A 15141-nucleotide genomic window follows, 5' to 3' on the forward strand; every position below is an offset into this window, starting at 1 on the left:
TCGCTTCGGCAGTGTTTAAAATATGGATCCCTGCTTCTAACACCGAGAAATATGTATCCGGTAAACGGAGGGGAGAGCGGTGTTGGGGCTGGATGGCGTGGGGCAGGCCCAGACGAAGTGCTCGCTGCGGGCCCAGCTGCAGTTGAGTCTTTCCCTCGATCTGCTCTTTTTTCCTGCCTGTGTCACTTCCTTCCCGTGGCTCGCACGCGCACCCGGAGCCGAGCTCGGAGCACCCGGCTTGAACGGCGGTGACACCCCCGGTGCGCTCTGGGGGAGCGGAACGGGGCTCAGCCTACAGGTTAGGATCAGCTAAAATCCCAACCTTTGGGGTTTTTAATTTGTGGGAGAGGAGAGGTACCCCAAATATACACCACATGGGTCAGGTTTGTAGAGAAGTTCTAGGTTTTCTTGTAAGTCCACGAACCAGGTCACTTGCAATTTCCTAAAAGTTGGGCAAAACGGCATTTTGTTACCACTAAGACTGTCCACAGTGAAGGACTCAAAATTGAGCTTTTTCAAAAACTTTCTTCAGAGCTTTAACATAGACTCAGTTTGTCTTCCTGACTTCTGAAATTTAGTCATTGCTCCTGGGTCTGCAGATGACTTGCAGAAGCGATAGACTTTGCTGTTGTGGTGGTAGATAACAAACACACGTTTATTTGTTCACTTTTTTTGTTTTTTAAACAAACGTGGCATCTTGTCTTCTCCTATCATGCTATATAAAATAGCATCCTGGTTTATAGGGGTTTACAGACTTCCTGTTTTTACCAACGTGCAGATGCTTTTACTCTGTTTGAACTTCATGATTTTTTTTCAAAACTGTTTCCATTTCTGCCACAGCAAATACCCTGACTTGCTCAGACCTGTGTAATAAACCACCTATTAGTTGAAATAAATGCTTTATGTAGAGGAATAGCTTTCTCTGTGAGTAGCAGTTCCCTTTTATCGATGTTATAAAAATCCTTGAGTGTAGTTTTTAAAACATGAAAAGCATTTCCTGGACAACATCTTTCCCGCACAAAGCAGAACTGTGTTTCCCAGACCTACTGGAGACCTAGCAAAACAGGGTCTCTCAGTGCCCTTCCAAAATTGCCTACTTTTCATTTGTAGTAACTTCTGCATTGTGTGATTGATGTGATGCTGCTGCTTGCGCTTCTTTAAAGTCAATCTATGGAAACCCTGTATTTTGATGGAAATAAAGAAGTATTCATACTTCTCAACATTAAATCCATCACAGTGCTGTCCTAAATGGGAACGTTTTCTCCATACATATGTTCAGATCAATATTTGGCATTCATTTTGTTTTAAAATGTTAAATACTCCTTCGTTTCTTATCTGACCAACATAGGGATGAATTACGGAATGTATGTTTTGGTGCGAGGAAGCTGGTAGCTTAGTGTAAGACTATTAAAAAAGGTATAATCACGTAAGACTCGAATTCACCTGAAGTTGTTCCGTCAGCCTTTGATGGTACATCAAGCGATCCTTTTTGCCTGGATGCAAGAAAGATTTTCAGCATTAGCGCTTGTCTGCAGAGGAAACCGAGTTTACAGTGAGTGTGATACAGACCTCGCAGTGCACTGACTGGGGTTTAGGTGCTTGCCCTTAAGAGTTTAATGTCTTAGCGTAGTGTAAATTCACAAGCCGCCTTAGCTAATAAATAAATTCACTATGTAAACGAGCTACAGTCTTTACTAAGAGATAGATAATTGGTTCGATGCGTGTCCTCTTTGTCCGGTTCCTCATAGGAATGAGACAGTACCAGCGGACTTTATACACAGCCTGGGCTTTGGGATCAAACACCTGTAGCCGACGATTGCATCGTAACCATTGATCCTTATTTTCAAGTGATGTGCCACACTGTTTAGATGCGAATTCTTTTTCACAGACGTATTCTTTGATTGACTCGCTTTCTTGTCATGGGTGCTTAGCTATAAACTGCTTTCCTAGCTGTTTTGCTTCTTGCCCGAAGGAACTCTGCCAAGACAAGCTCTTCTTCATCCTCCTGGTATCTGGCCAAACCCAAACTGCACTGTAGTGGAAAACTCGTATCCCAGCTCTTCACGGCATGTTTTGGGTGGTAGGCACTCCAGGGGTATGCCAGTCCATAACGTGTAATGTTTTGTTGTGCAAAGTTATAGTCTTTGTCTGCCAGGTAATTCAGACGCTTTGCTTAGTATCAGGCAAGATTAAAGCATAAGAGTAAATTGGAGACACTCCAGTAAGGTAAAAGGTTAAACATTCAAATGTAAAGTTGGAAACAGTTTTTTTATAAAAAAAAAAAAAAAAAAAAGAAGTTGTGTTCATAGCTACCTGGAACTTTAACTTCATTCACAACTGGTTTTTCACATTTTCCTCCCACAAGGGGTTACTTAGTGCTGAGATAGATCCTAGCATTATTTCCTTTGGCTGATGTGCTTTTCGAAAAGCAACCTCTTGCTTTGGTTGTGTTACTTATACCCCTCGCTTCTTTTGCATGCAGTTGGAATTTCAAGGAGCGCTCTCCCTTCTCCACTGCCACAATGTAGTTATTGTCTCATTTGGCTTGTCTTGGACAGCCGAGATTTGGTGGGTTTTGATTTTCACTTTCTTCATGTAACTTTATTTTCACTGCTCTGCTCGCCTTTTTTTTTTTCTTTCTTTTTTTTTTTTTTGAAAGAGTTTTAATCTAATTAACACCTTCTGCAAATGCATCAGGAGATTTCTTTCCAACCCCTCTATAGTCTGGCCTGGGTTTGATGTGTCTGTTTTTCTGGTAGTCCGTCCTGCAGTCCGTAGTGGAAGCACCTCTGCTCTAGTGCTTAGTGCTCAGAAAGCTATAGCAAACCTTCTGGGTATAAACTATTGGTTGTACCAACTGTAACGTTAATGTGACTTTTGTCCTGACTGGGACTTTTTTTAGATGTTACCTCCTTACAAATGTTGCCCCTTTACAAATAGGTATATTTTTCCCCCCTCTTTTTGCTTCTAAACTTTGGTAGCGTTCGCTCCCTGCATGCCATAAAAGCTGTGTGTGTCCCACATCTGTCATCTTTAAGCATTGCGAAAATCTAGTTTGTTATTCAGACATTGATTAATTATGAACCCAGTCTTCTGCATAAAACATAAGCTTTATTGAGAAGCAGTCATGAACAAATGCATAACATGACATTGAAGAAACAAATAGTCCCGATGAGTCCCCTTTGCAGGGAAATACAGATGTGAGACAGTCCGTCATTTAATGTACAGCAGCTGTTCCCAGGACAACACTTCCAAATGTAAGCCATTACCCGTCCACACCAGTGCCATGAATCGAGAATGAGCGTGTAGTCATGCTGGATTTTTAAAACCAAGTTTCAGTTATTTGCAGATCAGCTTCAGAAAACTTCATTTCTCTTCAAGTACATCGAAGTGACGTGTTTAAGGACTTTGGGAAGACAGAAGGACTCTAGCATATGACGCACGGCGCTCCTGATACACTGTCATACGAGTAGGGGTGTGATAACATCATCTATGTGTTTACTGGATTGCATCGCTTTCAAAAGTTCCAGTTGTCAAAAAAAAAAAAAAAAAAAAAAGCTTTCCACCCAAAACTTGTGGTCAAGTCCAACCAGAGTCTTCAGAAAGGGCATATTCTTCTTCTGGGCATGTTCAGAGCTGATCTAATCACTGCTTCAAATGTCATGCCTAAATGGTGCCTCAATATCAGGAAAGATTTAACTGGACATACTATTTGCCAAGGAAACAACACTTTGTCCCTAAAAACTGGAATGAATCTTGATGTGTGAAGCAGCAGCCCAGCAATCCAGGTGGCACTGGTGTGCCAATCGCTGGTTGTCTGCGGGGCCGCATCTGATGCTGCTTTGTTGCTTTGATGGCAGCTGAGGGCACAGCACCCAGGAGCCAAGCAGCTAGTGCGGTCCCCTCTTGAACCAAGCTGCACGTGTCAGCTTTTTTCCCTTCTGCAGTATCGAGTAATTTAGGATTGTTAGCTTGCAAAAGCAGAGGATTATTTTTCAGTAGCTCTTGGACACCTTACTTCACGCTAGCATCCATCACAGCCCAGCTCCCAGGCATTTCTCTCCTTTTGTGTCTTTTTTTTTTTCTCCAGACTTCATGCAAAGTTCTGCTGAATACCACTTATCTCCTCAAAACTAACAAGCGATGGAAGAACATTTTAAATTTGTTACATCAGGAATCTTAGCTTCAGAAAGCAATTTTCAGTCAGTAGTGTGTATAAGAAATATTTCATTGTGTGTTTTTTATATTCCTGCATTTGCAAGAAGCCTTGAATTGAACCTGCTCCATTATATTCTGCCCGGAGACAGTTCTTAATGCTGTGCAATTTGAAGCTGTTCGGTAGATCTTGAAGTCTCATCAAATGGTTTAAACTTCGGTCCATCAGCTTGTTTGGGGGGAAGAGAGGAATGCGTTGGGGAAATCAGTGCAAGTGGATTTGAATTTAGAGATATTCTAAGATGGCTCTTTGTCCAGTTTTTCATTTTGTTTTTTGTTGGCTGTGGTTTGTTCCACTAGCAAGCAAGAATTCTAAGTTAACAGGATATAAAATTGGAAAGAACAGGTTCTTACCGGGTTTTCCTTGGCAGGAGCACATCAGTTTGCCCTTCCTAACTGACCTATGATGATCTGGCAAATCTGTCCAAGTGTATTGTTTGTTGCAAAGCGATTTGCACAGAACCAGGGGCCGGGGATAGTTATTCTGAACTTTACTGTGGCCAGATCCTTTTGTAATATCGGACAAGTGACTTAAAATTTACCTGTCTGTTTACTGCTTCGGGATACAAGGTTGGCTCTGGGCTTTTTGTGACTAAATGAAATTATAGTGTATTTGCAAAGATCCTAAAAAGGATTGTCTTTCTGTAAGCCAGTAGAAAACAAGGTCAGAAGCATTATGGTTGGTACTCAACCAGGCAACTTACTACTAAAATTCTTGTGCATCACAGATGAACAAGAGGCCTTGAAATCCATCATGAAGGACCTGGTAGCACTCCAGATGAGCCGACGTCACAGACTGACTGGATATGATACCATGAAGAACAAAGACACTGCTCACTCCAACAAACAGGTAATAGGCTATTCAGTGAGTACTTGAAATCGTTACCCGGGGGCGGAAGGGCCAGAGGAGGTGGACAGTGGGTCTGCTGCCCGTGTTCAGCCTCGTGCTTCTGACTGCTGAAGCATCCCAAGTGGATGAGCTCCCTATTCTTGCCCAGGCTGTGTTGCCAACCCAGTAGCTATTTACTTAACCTTTATCGACTATGGAAGGCACGGTTTTGATAATTTGCAACATCGTAGTATTCTGCCTTCCTCCCACACGGGTGTTTTTGATGGGGTTTGGTTTGTGTAGGTTAGCTAAAAAGTTTACCAAGTAGTTTTCTGTTTTCACAGTCATATTGCCGTTTTTGTAAATGACTTTATTATTTTTAAAGAAAAAACACAATGCCAGCAGTCCACCCCTCTTGGGCAGCCCTGCAATAACAAACCAGTGTGCCTCTGCAGTGGAGGAAAAAAAAGTTCCGGTAAGAAAACTGCTTTCCTATTCAATATTAGCAATTATAAATTAGGAGCATGTTTTAAAGTTGTGTGCAGCGACCTTTATAGAATTCATTTAAGCAGGTGTGGGAGGCCAGGAAAGCTTGTCTTTACTGACTCTGTCGTGATGTAGCAGTATGATGCGCTTTTCATTGTAGTGGAAATAAAACTTAAATTCAAAAGGAAGCGGGGAGCTGAGCAGCGTAATGATGAAAAGGAAACAAGTATTTCCATTTCTGATGCAAAAAAAGGTCACTGCCGTTTAAAGCTGCATAAAGCGCTCTGTCGGATAATGAACTAATGCTGGTCTCAATCTTCACATGATTCAGAGTGCGTATGAATACAGAACAAAGATCCAGATAAAAGGTAGTCAAACTGAAGTTTATCCAAGAACATTAAAGGGAATTGTCTAAAAGGAGTGGCTTTAGTGAAACTGTAATAACTTTGCTTCGGTGAAAAAGGAAATGGTTATTTACAGGTGTCTGAATGGAGGCGGCATCCTTAACAGGGAGGATTGTCTGGAGTTACCCAGTCGTATATTCCATGAAGAGGGGAATGAAACTAACCCTTATTTGGGTATGGGGATGTGAAGTCCATTTTTTTCCAAAAAAAATACCTTCCCCAAGGTAATAAGTGGCAGGGTCAGTACTTTAAAGTCTCTCTCTGTTTGTTCAACATCACTGGTGTCTCTCTTTCATAGAGAAAACTATTGGCTTTCTGGTAGAAAGAAAGGACAGAATAATATTTCTCTGCCAGTGTACGCTGCACGTCATTTGAATGAAATACATCAATGCAAAAGCAACAATTTCAGCCAAGAATTGTTTGTGCATTACTGTCTTTAAAAAATTAAATCAAGTTACTGGCAGTTAGACTAATGTTAATAGGAGAAGTTGCCTGTATCAGTAAAATAACTCTTTCTGGTTATATTCCTATTACAGGCTTAAGGTTTTTAGAGCAGGCTTTAAAGTTCATGTCTGTCTCTTCCTTATGCTTTGTCTGCTCATAATCTACTTGTTCAGCTGGGATCTGGGATTTCCTCAAATGTGCTGGACAAATCCGTAGATGGAGTAGTACAAAATCCTTTCCAAATCACTTTGACACGTAAATTCAGAAATGTCTTAAACCAAAATCTGTAATCGTTATTTATGACACTGCATCACAGAACTGGAATGCTAGAGTACTAAACTTGGATTTGCTTTCTTACTTATCTCTTAGGACAGTTTATGTGAGTTGCTTTAAAAAGTGCTTTATATAGGTGATAGTTTCACTGATTTCAAAAGAATCAACACTAGATGTTTAACTCCTCTAGGTGCTCACTAACATCACTTTGAATACCTTTTCTTAGATCTTTGATCTTAGGCACGAATGGCCAACGTCTGATCCTTTTGGAAAAATCACAGATGATAGATGCCAAATTCCACCCCCCCTTCCCTTTGTTACCAGTGACACATTTGAGAGCGTGCAACGCTGTTGAGAAAGATCTTTTAGTTTGCTTAGGTACCAGCAAGTTGAAGAAAGGCTTTCCAAGACCTCTGAAGGTCTGTTAGCATTGTCTAATTTTAACTAGTGAGAGCTTTGTCTCTTAGCTGTTTCATGACCTAAAACGCATCTTGAGGTCAGAAATCTAATCTGAAAAATTACATTAATTCAATTTAATCCAAACAATCCTTTTTAGTTCCCTTAGACTGGGCTACTTAGAATAGTATAGCATTAAAAAAAAATCTAGAGCATTACTTCCCTTAAAATCCTGATATAAAGGGATCATTCCTCCATCCATTATGTCTAAGAAACAACCGTTTCATGAGTAGTTGGCTGGTGGACATCTTTTATAGTTTATTATTCCTATGCTGTTTGTTACATTTTTCCATTACCGTTCAATTAAAATGAATTCTTTGGAGTTTGCTTCATTTTGGTGTCATTCTGGAGTGAGTTTTTTTCTCTTCCCCCATCTGAGAAAACATCTTTGGTAGTTACGTGTGAATTACCCACCTGCAGATGATCATTGCTCCGATTGGGAAGCTCATTAGTCGTGATCAATTCTGCTCCTACAGTATTGCTGCAGGAATACTGTGTACTCGCAGTGATTGCCTGGGTCCCTTTGAACTGCATTCTTGACCACTAGGCCTGCCAGATACTTCCTCCAGCTAAAGAGCATTTCCTGGCCACATTTTTTTGAAGTTCCTAGATGTATGATTGCCTATTGTCTAAGGCTTTCACAGATGGCTTAATCTATTCCAATCACATAAATTGTGCAGCAGAAATTACGGAGTCTTATCAGAGCAGATTTTTCCCTTTTATTTTTATCTTTGTGACCTAAATTGGGATTTGAACTTTGATCCCCAGAGTTGAAAGTTCAGCGTGTCGACTCTTCCGTGCCACATAGCATCTTCTGAGTTTACAGTGAAACGCACAGGTTGCGCGGTCAGCGCTTTTAACCATCTGCCAGATACGGATGATGACCCCTTTGCACTTTAAAAGGTGACATGTAGTTAACTTGTTTGTCACTTCATAATTAGAGTTTCAGGGGCTGAATTTTTGCAAAAGCAGAGATTTAGTCTGTGCCTTACAAATAATGAATGTGGCACATTCCCTGTATCTCTCTTTTTTGCCATAGAAGAAAACGTGTATATTTTGACAAGGCACAAATAAAATTAGCTTTAGTTCAGATGAATATGCAGTTAGACTCAATTTCAGATTTTTGCCATGCAGTGTTAAAGATGGATTAATTTTCCTTCTATATATAAGTGTATTTCAGGGTCCTCTGTGTAAGTGACAGTTCATAAAAACTACCAGTTAGTTTTTACCCCTTTTCTTCTCTTTCTGCCTTAGCAATTTCTCCATTCCTCATGGTGCTGTGTTCACACGTTGGCCACTTACTGTCCACAGTCTACTTCAGCTTCCGCAGAGAAAGCTGTCAAGAGCCATGTTCTGGTTAGCCTTGGGAGGAGTCGATGCCTCCCGCGATCACAAATCTACCTGCTTTGTGTTTGGGCCTTAAAATCATTCTACGATGCGTTTGTGTGCTTTTAGCTATGCCAGAGTTTCGTTGTGAACTAACCTTTCGTTCTTTCTTGTGCAGAATGATGTAAGGATAAAGTTTGAACATAACGGGGAGAGACGGTAAGTCTGCCTTCGCTATTTTGATTCTTTGCTTAGTAGAATAATTCAGTCATTAGTAATTTAGGTTAAATGTTTTGTTGGCTTGATTTTTTTTTCCTTGTTCCTGAATGAAAAACACACAGTAGAGGCAACAGCAAGCAGGTCATAAGCAACTTAGTTATTTTTAAAAATCAGTGTGTCATATAACACTTTCCTTTGATTTGTTTTTGTAGTATCTATTCACAAGTGAATTGCAGTAGTATTATAAAAACCGTCCAGCCTGAAATAAATTCAGCCTGATAGGCTTATTTCAGATGTGTTCCTCATTTGTTTCATTTTAGCCAAAAACAAATGAAGCTGATCAAATTAGTGTCATTCTTTTCTAGTTTCTCACTTCCTGATGATCTGTCACTATCGGTGTCCTGCTGTGCCTGGGCAGCAGATACAGCAAGGGAAGATTCTTTTCATTGGTCTAAAAGTTTCCTTGTTATTTCCTCTGATACTTAGTTTTTAGGCACTTTCGTTTACAAAACCTAGAATTAACTCAATTAGCATTTTTGGTGTTTGCAGTATGGTTTCCAATGGGTGAAATTACCTGGATATTTCAAAGTAGGTCTCAAAATGCCCCTTGCCTGCCATCTAATTGAGAGGAACTCTTGATACTCTTGAGAGCAGCTCTGTGGAAAGGGACCTGGGAGTCCTGGTGGCCAACAGGATGCCCATGAGCCAACAATGTGCCCTGGTGGCCAAGAAGGCCAATGGCATCCTGGGGGGCATCAAGCAGAGCGTGGCCAGCAGGTGGAGGGGGGTGATCCTCCCCCTCTGCTCTGCCCTGGGGAGGCCACATCTGGAGCGCTGTGTCCAGTTCGGGGCTCCCCGGGTCAAGAAGGACAGGGAACTGCAGGAAAGGGTCCAGCAAAGGGCTACGGAGATGCTGAGGGGAGTGGAGCATCTCTCTGCTGAGGAAAGGCTGAGGGACGTGGGGCTGTTCAGTCTGGAGAAGAGAAGACTGAGGGGGATCTCCTCAACGCTTCTCAATCCCCAAAGGGAGGGTGCCGGGGGGATGGGAACAGTCTGTGTCCAGTGGTGCCCCGTGACAGGAGAAGAGGGAACGGGCACAAAGGTGACCATGGGCAGTTCCATCTGAAGCTGAGGAGGGCCTTCTCTGCTGTGAGGGCGGCAGAGCAGTGGCACAGGCTGCCCAGAGAGGTGGGGGAGTCTCCCCCTCTGGAGCCATCCCAAACCCGCCTGGACGCCGTCCTGTGCCACTGCTGGAGGTGCCCCTGCTCTGGCGGGGGGTGGGATGGGGGAGCTCCAGAGGGCCCTTCCAGCCCCCACCAGTCTGGGATGCTGTGATTCTGTTAATGGCTGTTTGGTGGCTGTGTGAAGGTCCAGAAAGGCTTCAAATTTGTTTGCAGCCTCTTTGTGGCTGCCCTTGAGCTCTCACTGAGGAGGGGGAAAAGGGATCTTGACGCAGGCTTCAGTTTCCCTTTTCTGAAGAAATTAATTGGATTGTAAGAATGAATTTGTATGCTGCTCTTCACAGACATCCTATGGGAATCCGTTGGTTTCTCCCATCCCAGAGAGTACTTTCAACATGAAGTAATTCACGGTTTCATGATAAAATGCAAATTTAATGTTGATAGTTCAACAGTGCAAGTCGTATGCAGTGATCCTAACAGCCTGTTACTAGCAAAGGTTACTGCTTGAGCTGCCTAGGCTCCTCCTCAGTATCCTCCTTTCTCAAATTAAGGGATTTTTGTTAAAACAGAAAAGCAGAGGCGTTCTTTGTTGATAACGCAAACGGTGGAGGGTAATTTGTAAAACCTTCCTCAAAAACTGACCTGTTCAATTCACCAAAGTACTACGTGGTGAATTCTGTCACTAAAAAAAACCTGAATTTTGGGCCTTGAGGAGAAAATGTAAAAGTAATCATAGCTGGGATCTACTGCCACCTTTGTCAGCCAGATCTTCTCAGCACTCTACTGTGTCACAGCCATTGTGCGCACTACAACAGAGCCACTGTGTGACAAGTCACAATTTTTTGTGATACCATGTTAGGACAAGGTAACTCGGAAGCAAAATCTTGTCATCACAGTCCTGTCATCTCGCGTGTCTTCTGCCCGAGGGCATTTAAGATGGCACAGAGCTCAGGGGAGAAGAAAGGTGTGGTTTTTTCTGCAGTAACATTAAAATGAAAAGGTTGATTGTGTGTTAGTCTAATTATGCAGTTACGCTCGCCTGAATTCCCCATTCCCAAAGTGGTATGCAGTTACAGACAGCAAGCTTGCACCGAGAATGTAAGTGTGTGTGCTTGGTTTCAGAGGAGCTGCCAGATCTAACCACAAATATTTAAGGTGGTCAGGCAGGAATGGGCTCCTTAAACCCTGCAGTCCATGATTTTGTGTTAGAAGAGTGCACAGAGTTTTTAAACTAATAGAATTTGTGGCACCTGAGAACAGCTCTGCTTTTTCATGCATTGAGTGTAGAATGGAAGCCTTTATAAGGGACTTCGGTTCAACCGAGAGCTAAATTACGTTTGTACAGTGCCAGAGTACTATAATTTCATGGATGGGTTTCTTAGTAATATGTAGAAAATGTTATTGTGGGCTGCTTTTTAACAAGGACAATTATTTCTAAATAGCTGAATGTTGTAGGTCTGGTAGCAAGATGAACCCTTCCTGGGAAGGGGTGAAGAAAGCCAACTAACACTAGAGCTATTTAAAACAAAAGCTGCATATCGTGAAAGGATACTGAGTGCTGGCAAAGCAGGCTGGATGGACGTTTTGGAAACTAAGCCTTCTATGAAAAGCACGGGTTCAGCCGGAACACAGGAACTCCTGGGAGCTTCCCCAGAGGTGATTCGGGGTTTCAGTGAGCTCAGAGAGTTGTCCTAGTGAGGGAGATAGGTCTTGAGTTTCTGTGGTCCATTCAGGTCTTCCTATTTCTGCCTGATGGCAAAATTGTGAAGGGGTGCTAATAATCAAGTTTTTTTGTGGCAGTATTTCAGCTACGCCAAAGCAGAGTTGTTCCAAGCGGCTCCCCGAGTGGTCTCATAGCTTGCAGAAGGCTGGTGGCTGTCAGCTGTGTCCCAGAGCTGTGTGTTTGACTTGCCGGTAGTGGGGATGCAGTGTGGTCTCGTGGCCCATGGAAGCAGATGGCAAGAAGTCTGGTTGTAGGAGCCCGAAGGCAGAACAACCAACCATCTGGGCCCTGTGCAGTGGAGAGATAAAAAGTGGGTTTCTGAGCAGTAGACGTCCTTGGTTTGCTGGAATAGTGGGTTGTAAACTATAGTTCACACTTGAATCCTCCAGTTCTTGACCCAGGATATTTTACTCGCTGGTTCTTCTGCAGAGGATGAAAATCTTTCTTTTCCACAGCTGTTGAGGTAGCGACTTTCTGAGTACTTGGCAACTTCCTGCAGAAGAACATTCCAGCAAAATAAACAGTTTTAGATGCTTTGCTGCAACCTCATCTTATTACTTTGCCTAAAGCATTAGAGTTTCTATTCCAAGGTAGGCAAAACAGTAACAAAAACCCGACGAAGAAAAGTATACTGTCATTTTTTGAAAAGCATGCACGTGCCACAGGATTCTGCAGGGTTCCCCTAGGACGGCTGCGCCTGTTGCTGTTTTGGATTTCTTGAGGCCGTTTATGTACGTGAGTCTAAAACTCTCTGCCATTCAGCTGGCAAGGAAATGGCTGAGTGCTGGAACTGGGGGGTTAGTGTGTCACAAGCTCTGGGCTCAGGGAAAGTCGTCAGAATAATTGCCATCCGTGCATATTTTGGGTGTCAGTCAGTCGGTGAAGGCGCCCAGAGATGCGTTACATATGAAGAAGACAGGTGAGGGAGGAAGCATGAGGGTATGATACTGCTCTGCCTTACATGAATATTCTGTCTTAGATATCTATCTTATATGAATATTCTGAATTATTGCAAGTGCCACTGCTATTACAGCTGAAGCAGTATTTAAGTTTTGATCTATTATGCCTCCGTAACTAAGAAAAAAAGCATTTTTTTAAAATAAAGTGAGCTGTGTGTGACAAACGGTTGCACAGAGTTAGATTTACCTTCAGCTCTTGAGAGAAAACCCCTGCTGTGTCGCACAGGGTTTGAAGGATAACTGCAGAGACAGTGCAGTGAGTCTGGGATTCAGATGTTGGAGTCGAGCAGGCAGAGGGCTAACGTGGAGCTAACGTCACAGACCACCTTTGGGAAAGGCTTTTCAGATTCCTTTGTGTCCTCCTGCTGATGCTTTCCTGCCGGAGTTCAGGACTAACTTTGCTGTGGGAATGTTTGTTGAAACCTTTCAACTGGAACGCCTTTTGGAAATTTTTAGGGAGTGTGTTGGGATACTGGAGTACTTAAACCAAATACTTTTTTGTTCTTCGGGCCTTCTGCAGCTTTTAATCCAGCTCTCACTGAATGTATTTGTGTGTGTTTTGTGCCTGAGGCAGTATTCTTTAAGCCAGAGTGCATAGGAGATTTGCATCCTGCTATGTGAAAGAAATTTATTCAGTAAAGGATACTTTTCTATCCAGGGAGAAATGCATTTTATTTTAAGTCTTCAGTTGAACATTGCATTTTGGCAAACCATTTGGAAATGGACCAGAGATCAAGAATGCCTTGCTAAAATAATTAATATCAATTCAAATTAGAAAGGTTCACTACCTACTTGAGGATGAACGGAGAACATTCAAATGTGTTTTTCATGGTTCAGCCATCTAATTTGATTGCATTGTCAAGCATAGCTCTGAATTCAATCAGTGATTCTCTTTCCTTCCAGAATTATCCCATTTGTCCGTCCCGTGCGCTATGAAGATGTGCAACAGAAAGTGAAAACAGCCTTTGGCCAGCCGCTGGACCTCCACTACATGAACAATGAGGTACAGAGCGTTGTTACCGGTGCTCAAAACATGGAACACTCTCTCTGGATGACATCTCCTTTTACCATCCCAAATTCTGTACCCTTACATTTAATTGTCAGTTCTTCCCTCTAATATGAACCACAGCTGACCCGCTCTGCCCCAGAAGAAGACATGCCGATGCTGACAAAACAGCACAGTGTGTACTGTACGAACATCAGCATCTTGCTTCCTTGTACTGGTATTGTTTGGTAGACTCTCTTGTGGAAGCAAAAAAAAGGTATTTGAACTATTTTGACTGTTGAATGCAACTATTGCAGGCCAATATTACACAGTCTGGGGACTGCAGGCAGTCCCAGAGTTATTTCTTCAGCTGCCCGATAGCAGAGTCGGTGTTTTGTGGTGTTTGCTGACCAGCAGCAGCCGTCCAGCCGTTTGCAGCACGTTTACCTCCTGCCGGCTGCAACACTGCTCATCGCCCGGCTGTTGGGCGAGAACAGGGGATGCTCTCTGGTATGCGATGCTGAAGGGGGGCTGGGAGCACTGGCATTGGCAAAAGACAGCGACGCGGGGAATGGCATTGGTCTCTGAGGAACTGGGTAGTCCGGGTTAATAATCTGAAGCATTTTGTTGGCTTTCTCACTCTGGACATCGTGGCTTTTCCTTGGGTTTTTTGTTGTGGTGTTGCCCTCCCACCATTTGGGACTGCATCCCTACTGAGAGAGATGCAAAACCCCGTTCACAAGCAGGAGTCGGACAAAAATGAAAGGGGCTCCTCAGCGTTAATAACACGGGCATTTCAAGATGTGAGTGGGCTGTAGAACAGAGTGTCTATGCATAATTTCGCGGGGTCTTACTAGCAAGTTTTAAATTCATCGATTCCCTCTTTCAAAGTCTTAATCTTCTTCGTACTCGTCTCTATCTGAAAGCCAATTTTGCCTTGCTCGTTAGGCCTGGATTCATAAGTATTCTGAGACGGTGTTCTCATCAGGGAGTCGGGGGCCTGTGTCTGACTTGTTCTTTGCAAACAGCAAATTCAGGTAGCAATTAATATTTTTGTGGATGGTGCCTCAGAGAAATTTACATAGGGTCAGCCATTTCTCTGATGGCGTGGGAGGAAAACCTTGTTAAAAAGGACAGTAATACAGTGTTGTAATGAAAATTTGTGGAATAATTGAGCAATCAGAATCCTATCTTCTATTCTGGTAACTTTTTTTGCTTTTTCTAATGTTTGTTTAAATACCTGTTGTGGAAGCAGACTTATTTCTTCTGTCTTTTCTAATGATTTTTTTTTTCCTTTTTTTTTTTCTTTTATTTTGCAGCTATCTATTCCTTTGAAAAATCAAGATGACCTGGATAAAGCAGTAGATCTCTTGGACCGAAGCTCTAATGTGAAAAGCCTTAGAATATTATTGCTGTCTCAGGACAGAAACCATGTAGGTAACAACTTCTGTGACTACAGCAAAATGAAGTTTTTTACCCTTAAGTCTCTGAAACACGATGGTAGCCTTGTCTGAGAGTAACGGGGATTAGTAAAATCACTCTTCACAGACACGAATGCATATGTTTATCCTCTTTGCTTTGGCTTAGTTATAGGTGTCTCTTTTTTTTTTTTTTTTTCTTTTTCTTTTTTTCCTGGCTTCA

The 15141-nt window shown here is 42.5% G+C and overlaps 1 protein-coding gene across 2 annotated transcripts in view; it reads left to right on the forward strand.

Annotated features, from left to right (window-relative positions):
- Positions 1-4969: 4969 nt before the first annotated feature.
- MAP3K3 (mitogen-activated protein kinase kinase kinase 3) overlaps positions 4970-15141 on the forward strand; it is a 30479-nt gene continuing 20307 nt past the window's right edge. Inside the window, exons 1-5 of one of the 2 annotated variants that reach the window (XM_009883832.1) lie at positions 4970-5065; positions 5430-5519; positions 8612-8652; positions 13419-13518; positions 14820-14933. In XM_009883832.1, the coding sequence (XP_009882134.1) occupies positions 4970-5065; positions 5430-5519; positions 8612-8652; positions 13419-13518; positions 14820-14933 (441 nt within the window). The remainder of the gene's footprint in view (positions 5066-5429; positions 5520-8611; positions 8653-13418; positions 13519-14819; positions 14934-15141) is intronic. The other variant, XM_009883833.1, reaches the window with a different exon arrangement.

Source organism: Charadrius vociferus, unplaced genomic scaffold (genome assembly GCF_000708025.1).
Source record: "Charadrius vociferus isolate BGI_N301 unplaced genomic scaffold, ASM70802v2 scaffold484, whole genome shotgun sequence".
NCBI lineage: Eukaryota > Metazoa > Chordata > Aves > Charadriiformes > Charadriidae > Charadrius > Charadrius vociferus.